At 41.8% G+C, this 8468-nt stretch overlaps 1 protein-coding gene and 1 pseudogene across 7 annotated transcripts in view; one reads left to right on the top strand and one right to left on the bottom strand.

Annotated features, from left to right (window-relative positions):
• The window catches only part of CHD2 (chromodomain helicase DNA binding protein 2), a 111614-nt gene that overhangs the window by 12715 nt on the left and 90431 nt on the right, over positions 1 to 8468 (top strand). Inside the window, exon 1 of one of the 7 annotated variants that reach the window (XM_010832153.1) lies at positions 352 to 564. The exons of the other annotated variants lie outside the window; for them this stretch is intronic. Within the exon in view, the coding sequence (XP_010830455.1) occupies positions 503 to 564 (62 nt within the window). The 5' untranslated portion in view covers positions 352 to 502. Of the gene's footprint in view, positions 1 to 351; positions 565 to 8468 lie in introns of those variants that run through there. 7 annotated transcript variants of the gene reach the window in all.
• On the bottom strand, positions 7669 to 8461 carry LOC104982745 (annotated as a pseudogene).

Raw genomic sequence — 8468 nt, 5'->3', positions numbered from 1 at the left:
TGGAGAAGGAAATGGCAACCCACTCCAGTATCCTTGCCTGGAGAATCTCAGGGACAGAGGAGCCTGGTGGGCTGCCGTCTATGGGGTCGCAAAGAGTCGGACACGACTGAAGCGACTTAGCAGCAGCCACACGTGCACTTTGAATTTGGCCAGTTTGTAGACGCTGAGCTGCTCATTTTTCTCTTTTGCTGTTGGTAAGCTTAATTTCCCACTGTAGGCTTTGCATCAGAATCGCTTGTGAATTCAAAACACTTGAAGGCCCATACCTGATTGGATTTTTGGAGGGCAGGGAGGGAAAAGGAGACGGGAGGGGAGAGGAGGGCGTGGAAGGGAGGGGAGGGTGGGGAGGGGAGGAGAGGGATGGAAGGGAGGGGAGGGTGGGGAGGGGAGGAGAGGGATGGAAGGGAGGGGGCAGATAATCAGAATTATGCTCCAGGTGTGGCCTTGTAAAAGCCAGGGCTGGAACAGCTATTCTATGTGTGCACTAGAGAAGTAGTTCCTGATGGTGGGTGTCAAAAGTCCACTCCAGTTATTCGACCTTCCCATGGAGGTCGAATATGGCTGGTAAGTTATCCTTTAGAAAGGGAAGTGGGTGATGGGTCAAATTCTTGTAGTGCTCCTTTACTCTTGCCTGATTAAAAGGTCTGTTCCTTCTGAATTTAGCTTTATATAGGCATTTAAGTCCCCAAATCTACTTGCTAAGAATCACCTGAGTTGCTTGTTAAACATTCCAGGCTTGCCTGGAAGTTGTAACTCAGTCGTTGAGGGATGTATGTGTGTTCAGTCACTTCAGTCTTGTCTGACTCTTTGTGACGCTATGGACTTGCCTGCCAGGCTCCTCTGTCCATGGGATTCTCCAGGCAAGAATACTGGAGTGGGTTGCCATGCCTTCCTCCAGGGGATCTTCTCAACGCAGGGATCGAATCCGTGTCTCTCTTGTGTTCTGCATTGGCAGGCAGGTTCTTTACCACTAGCACCATCTGGGATGGTGCCCAGGAATCTGTGTTGACAACAGGCTCCCTTGATTTCTGCACTCAGGCAGGTTTGGGAAATAGGGGCTAATGGGACAGGATTTGGGGTCTGTTCTGTTTCTTTTTAGCTATTGAATTGCAGACAGGACACTCTGAGCTTGTTTCTTTGATAGAAGTTAGAATTAAATAATGATTTAATAAACTAGTTTTGAAATAAAGGACACCACCTCCCCGCACCCCTGCAAAACTTTGGCAGCGTCTGGAGGTGTTGTTGGTTGGGGTTGGACACAGTTGGCATCTAGCGGGTAGCAGCCAGGGACCCTGCTAAACATCCTACCATACACGAGCTTGTCTTTCTGCTCCACCCTCTCCCCAACGGGGTTGTCTGGCCCAGAACAGTGATGGCGAGTGTGAGAAATTGGTCGAAAACAGTACAGTTTTTGCCTTGAAAACTGTTGGCTGTTCTTAAAGTTGGGAGCCCTCACCTTTTCTGTGGACTGGTTCAGGGGCCTCACTTCCTGTGACAGTGTGGGCATAAGTTCCACATTTACTACTGAGGTTAGCAGCCAGGACGTTTAAATCTCTTTTGAACTCTGGAGTTACTGTCTTATAAAAGTCTAAGACACAATTGCCTGAACGTTTATTAATAAGGAAAGAAAAGACTCAAAGGGCTGAAAGAAACTGGTTAAACAAGTTCATCCAGCCTCAGGGTTTAAATAGGGGTAAATACATCAGTTGATATGGTGGATTATGCCTTTGTTGTTCAGTCACTAAGTCATGTCTGACTCTGCGACCCCATGGACTATATAGCCTGCCAGGCTCCTCTGTCCATGGCATTTCCCAGGCAAGAATGCTGGAGTGGGTTGCCATTTCCTTCTCCCAGGGATCTTGCTGACCCAGGGAATGAATCCTTGTCTCCGGAGTTGGCAGGCGGGTTCTTTCACTGAGCCACCAGAGAAACCCATGGTGGTTTATAGGGCTAGTTTTACTTGTAACTGCCTTTCATTGCATGAAGGGTTGGTTTTCCATGTTACCTGGGTAGAAAGCTTGCCTTTTGTGTAGTCCTTAGGGCATTATCAGATCCGGATTGGGATAGGTGTTTGTGAAATGGGTATTTAATTTGTGCCTTACCCAGGCTTCTTGTTGTAACCCACTTTTTTTCCCTAGTGATTTGTTTGCCCGGATTCCGTTTGTTTTACGCTTTTTAAACCATTGAGGGCCACTCCCGTGTTTCCTGGTCATCGGGCAGCAGAAGCAGCATGATAGAGATGCAGGCGCCCTCTGCCTGAGCCCAGCTGAGGATTCCAGGCAGATCCCTCCCCCGCCCCCGCCTCTGCCCCGGGCTACTTCTTGGGAGCAAGAGGTGGTTACTGATAGGACTTAACGTTTTATCTTCTGAAACTGTACACAGCATTTTGGTGTGCATTTTGTCTCATATGGGTTATTGGGTTGGCTGAAAAGTTCATTCGGCTTTTTCCAAACCTGAATATACTTTTCAGCCAACCCAATACCTTTTTCTGAAAAGAGAATCCTTCGTGTTCCCAGTGTTAAATTCCCAAAGTATTGCTGAATCTGAGGATGATCTGCGTCAGAATACTGATTAGTTTTGCAATGTTAGAAACACAGCTCTTTTTGAAAAGTTAAGTTCAGAAAAGTTCAAAGAATGAAATTAAAGTTTAAACAAGATAGGTACAGTTAAAATCCTATCTACCCCTTTCCCCTTGTCACTCTCGTGAACTTGGCATATGAAGAACTTTGCATTTTAAAAATTATGATTCATGCAATATATTTTGTGTTAAAAAATATAGCCTTGAAATTGTCATATTTTTTTTGAAATTGTCATATTTTTATGGATGACACATCCCTAGTCTTAACTGTTGTAGTTAATTGCATAGTATGATTGAGTGACTGAACGGATGACTTTCATATTTTATCTTTGCATTTTCGTGTATGAACATGTAAGTTAATTCCTTTTCTAAAATCTTGTGAGCAGATCTCTGAATATTTTTATACTTTTCCACCTCTTGCACACATATGATGATTTATTTAGGTTATATACCCACTGATCAAATCACATGACTCATACGCGTATTTTTTATCTCAACTGGATAACACAAAATGTTTCCAAAGCTTCTGCTGATTACTTCTCCAGTAATCATATATGAGTACTATTTTCCCTACTTTCTCATCATCCTTTAACGTTACCAGACTTTTTAATTTCTGCAGAGCAGATGACTGTAAATTTAATGTGTTGTAATTACACTTCCCAAGTTACTAGTGAGGCCTGATTACCTTTTTTTTTTTAATGTTTATTGGCTTCTGCTGTTTGGTTTTTTGTAATTGCATGTTCATTTCCTTTGCCCAGTTTTTTACTGGAATTTTGTTTGCTACGTAATTCTTCCTACGTTGTATGTGTAAATGCTTTGTTGTGTGTACATTGAAATTTCTGTCTCTTGTCTTTGAACCTGACTTAAAATGTAGCTTATTCTTCAGAATCATGGGACTTGAACCAGAGGTGGAGGAGGTCTTAAAGATAGGATTCAACTTGTTAGAGGAACTATATCTAGTGTTTTTTATTATGAATAAGAAACTTGTGACTTAATGATCCCTGCCTTTCTATCTTATGACACAAAGGAGTGATTGAGAAGGACTTGTCCTGTGCAGCCCTTGAAATGGTTCTGGCCTTGATCTCTTGCTGGGTGGTTTAATAATCTCTTTAACTGATTATGACAGGGACAGAAATACCACTTAGAGGTTAATACTGTGGATTTCATAATTGAGACTGGGGATGGGGTTGACATAGACACATTCTTGGGCGAGAACTCTTCTGTAAAATGAGGGTGCGGATTAGAGGAGAATATTAACATGTGACGCAGAAGTGCTCTGTAAATTGCTAGTTATTTTATTATTGATAGTACATAGTCTGGAAGTAAGCTTTATGGAATTCCAGTGTAGATTGCTTTGTGTTTTTACTAGATTTTCCTTTCACCACCACCAACCAGAAAAACAAGCTCTGCCAAGCAACTCGGCCATTTTGTAAGTTTAGGAAAAACAACCCAGCAAGTGCTGAAATGGTAAGTTCGTGGGCAGAGACGCGCAGGCTTGCTCTTCAGTCAAGTGTTGCTGTGCTGCCCTCGTGTGGTCATTGCTAAAGTGGTGATTGAAAAGGGAACAGCTTGCTTTCACAGTCGAGTTGTAAAGACACACTGAATCTCTGTGTTTTTGCCAGCTTGAAAGGGATTTTCAAGAGTTATCAAATCTTTTTTAGCAGTGAATGACAGGAAGTGTTAAGCTTTTTTAAATAAGTATTTTTCTGTTGGAGTCCAACAGTTCCCAGTTTTGACTTCAGTCCCCTGTATGTATTTATGTATTGTGTTTCCATTGTTGTGGTTGTTCAATCAAAAATTACAGAACTTGTCTGCAACTTAGGTTTTGGGTAATTTTTAGGTAAACTTATTTTTCATGAGAATTCTGTATGTATGGTGGATAATCATTCTCAAGTTCCATTTTTCATTGCCTTATGGCTAGCTATTAATGCCATTGGAAATCAGGTAATTTTATGACTTTAATTTAGGTGAAAGCTTAGTTAAAAGACTACTTACCCTCTAACTTGATTTGTCCTTTTTTCTAGTCTTGTGGACTTTGCATATCTCCTACTCTAAGCATCTCAGCCTACAGTTTAATATTGATAGTATTTTGTATTATCATTAGGCATTAACAGTGAATCTTCATAATATTTCAGGAAATTTCATGTCCTTGGAATTAATAATTAGGTCATCGGTATCTTAAATGTGGAGATATTTATAGTTTTTTCCTAAATATTCTTTTTCTAATTTTATATTTAGGAACTTGTCCTCCTAGAAGTAGTATGCAAATTAATTGTTATATCTTTATTAAGGCTTATTTTAACCCCCCCCCCCAAATATTATTTTAGGTCGCTTAAATCTGACTTGTTTCAGAAATGATTTAAAAAAAAAAAAAAACCCTTGGTCTTACTCTCATTCATATCTTAAGTTCATTTTGTGTAGGATTGGGGATTTTTACACCCCTTGCCTTGAATTTGACTCTCGGTTGAATTTGACTCTCGGTTGAATTTATTATGAACAATTTGAAAAACTAAAAAGATTGATACATAGCGAACGGCTATGAACTCAACCACTCAGCCTCAGTCCTAAAACCTGTCCATATCATTTTCTGATTACATCTGCCTCCCTTTACCCCCAGAAGTAAATACAGTTGAAAATTCATGTTTTGTCTTGGGTTTGACTTTCAGAGTTAACTGTTTTTGAGGGCTTCCTGTGTAGCTCAACTGGTAAGGAATCTGCCTGCAATACAGGAGACCCCAGTTTGATTCCTGGGTCAGGAAGTGCCCCTGGAGAAGGCATAGGCTACCGACTCCAGTATTCTTGGGTGTCCCTGGTGGCTCAGCTGGTAAAGAATCCGCCTGCAATTCGGTAGACCTGGTTTCAGTCCCTGGGTTGGGAAGAACCCCTGGAGGAGGGCATGGCAACTCCTGGAGAATACATCTGCCTCCCTTAACCCCCATAAGTAAATACGGTTGTAAATTTGATGTTTTCTCTTGGATTTGACTTTTAGAGTTACTATTTTTATTTTTAAATTGCACAAGTAAGTAATTCATGAAATTCTCAAGGTACTTCAAATAACCCACCCCATAGAGTAAACCAGTGTTAGCAGTTTGGTGATTAAAATGATTTTATGCACGTAGCTATGTTTTACCTGAAAGGTGTTGTATGCCTGCTCACATTTCCAGAGGTCACTTTCCTACACAAACACAAATATAGAGCTGCACATGAGGCATATATACAAAAACAGTTTTGTTAAAGTGCACAGTTTTAAAATCTAAATATTTTGGTCAGGAATAGAGATATGGAAGTATATCAATGATATTTGTAGCTTATTCATTAAGAGAACAGTTTAAAAATTATGTAAATGTCCCTTTAATAAGGGAGCAGTTTAAATATGTATTCATCCTGTGAAGCCATTCAAAGAGAAGGAGGTATTCATGGACACAGGTGTACCCTGATGTGGGAACTGGTATCAAATTGTCTCTATCATGCATGTTGGCAGTGACTAATGGCATGGGTTGCAAGAGGGCGCAGGCCTGAGATGATCTATGGTGGAGACCCACACCAGGAGGGCCAGAGCCTGCACTTTCTAACTGGTCACTTCCTCGTGTTCCTTCTCGCTTGCTGAGCACCTTCTGAGTGGTCACAGGTGGAGAAGAAGTGAGTTGAGATGGTTAGTCACCTGGACTAGTTAACTTGACTGTGCCAAGGACCCAGGAGTCAGTAAGTGCAGTGGGGCCTTGAAGGTACTGAGTCACCATTACAGGGTTCAGGTTGATCGGCTGAGTCTCTAGGACTTTGAACTCCTGTGGTGAAATAAAACATGAGCTTTTTAGAGCCACACTTCAGGTGGAATTTCTGCCTCACTCCCCCCCAGCACTCTCACCCTCCGCACGAGGGTGGTAAAAGTGTTGTGCTGGTGGATATATAAGTTAAACAGACATGTAAGGTACTCGGCATCTATTACATGATCAGACAAATGATAAGTCGCTTTCCCCTTCTGCTCCCTTTCCCAAGGTAGACACTCGCCCACTCCCTGTGTTCTCATTGCTTCCTCGTGTCAACTGAAGTCCCTCTGACTGTATTTTGCTTGCTGTGGGTCACACGGGATATTTGGGTCAATGCCCCATCCCTGTGTACTGTCCTGTTCATTCTCTGGACACATCTGTCAGATGGTAGCACTTCATTTCTGGTTTGGAAGAGAGTGGTGGTAGATAAACAGCCTCGCTCTTGTTAAAACACCCTTTCTGATTTTCCTGCCGCGTGTCTTTGTCTTCTGGTCGCTACACCTGAGGTCCTTTGTGTTGGCACTGCTTTAGGTTCTGGGTTGCTGCCTGCTTCCTCCTCTGCTCTGCCTCTCCTAAATGAATAGAGGGTTTCTAAGCAGAAGAGCTGGGGGAGCTCTCCACCTTTTTTTTTTCCTGTAGAGTCCATCACATTTAGGTCTCTTCTCTATAGTGTCCTCATTCCTGCCACCATGCCCCTGGCTCTGTTTTTAACATTGAAGAACATGCCTTCTGTTTTATTTTTTGGTGTGACTTCTGCTGTCGTTTACCTGTTGTGCTTTCCTGAGGGGGGCTTGGAATGATGAAGTTGGGGTTGTGTGGGAGTCCAGTGGCAGTCTTTATTGGACTAGACTCTTTGTTTATCCTTTTCTTTTAAGTCTACCAGGTCTGGGACTCACCTGCAGGAAATTTCAGGGCAGGAGATCTGGTTTGGGGTTACTGTGTATATGTTTTTAATTTGCGCCTGTTCTTGAGAGCCATTGATTGGATAGTTGGAACGATTGCATTTTTACTGTTTGAGTGACTCTGCCTTGGTTTTGTTTTGTTCTGTGTTGTTTGCTTTTTTGTTTGTTCCTTTTGTTTTGATTTTGTCTTTGTTTTAAGGAGGGAGGGGCTGAATAATGAACAAATAAGACTTAGTGGATTCAGACAGATGTACCTGGTTTTAAACACTACCTGCGTCATCAAGAATTATTCAACTACTTTTATTTTATTTTCAGGCTATGCAGCAATATCTTTTATTATGTATGGGTTTTTAAAATTATTTTTGCAATATCTCCATACACAGGCCAAAAAAAAAATTGTTTAGCATATTGGAACTTGCAAACCTGATCACTGCATAGAGAAGGCAAAATTATCCCTATAGCACACTTAACCAGGAGGCCAGTTCATCTGCCGACCTCCAAGAACATGGAGAAGAACCTGATAGACAGACTGGCCCCCATCTGAACCTTCATTCACCACCATTTTGATAGCCCTTCTTCACGCCCAGATCAGCAGCACATTTCTTGGCGACAGTCATCAAATGCCCAAGAAGACTTGCATCATCATCATCTGCTGCAGAAATCTGGGATGTATGTTTCTTGGGTATCACCAGAAAATGTGTTGGTGCTTGAGGGGAAATGTCATGGAAAGCAAGACACTGGGCATCCTCATAAATGATTTTGGCTGGGATTTCCTTGCGATTGATCTTCTTGAAGATGGTGTCGCTGCCAGGCCGGGCGACCTGAGCCTTGGCGATCTCATCTGCCATCTCTGCCTCCCTCCCGTGCGGCCGGCTGGGGAGAAGGTTAGGAGGAGGGTGGTTAACTACTTTTAAGCTTCAGTTTTTCTTCATCTGAGTGAAGGACAAAATAATATCCCCCGTTTTATTTTATTTTTTCAAAGAGCTAATCTATATAAATTATGTGGCGTATGGCATCATGTAAGTAAATCAGGAAATGGTAGCTGTCAGGTGTCAGGGATGTTGAGAATGGCACTAGTGACATTATTTGCAAATAATATAAAAGTATGTTTGAAAATTTTGATCTCGTATTACCAAATTACTATCTGCTGTCATATTAATGCTAGGATTTTTCTTTTAAAACCGATTTATGTGGCAGTTCTTAAATTTTTTTTTAAATCTT

The sequence above is a fragment of the Bison bison genome, unplaced genomic scaffold (genome assembly GCF_000754665.1).
Source record: "Bison bison bison isolate TAMUID 2011002044 unplaced genomic scaffold, Bison_UMD1.0 scf7180017860443, whole genome shotgun sequence".
Lineage (NCBI taxonomy): Eukaryota > Metazoa > Chordata > Mammalia > Artiodactyla > Bovidae > Bison > Bison bison.
The sequence above is the reverse complement of the archived record's forward strand: the minus strand, read 5'-3'. Positions and strand labels throughout refer to the sequence as shown.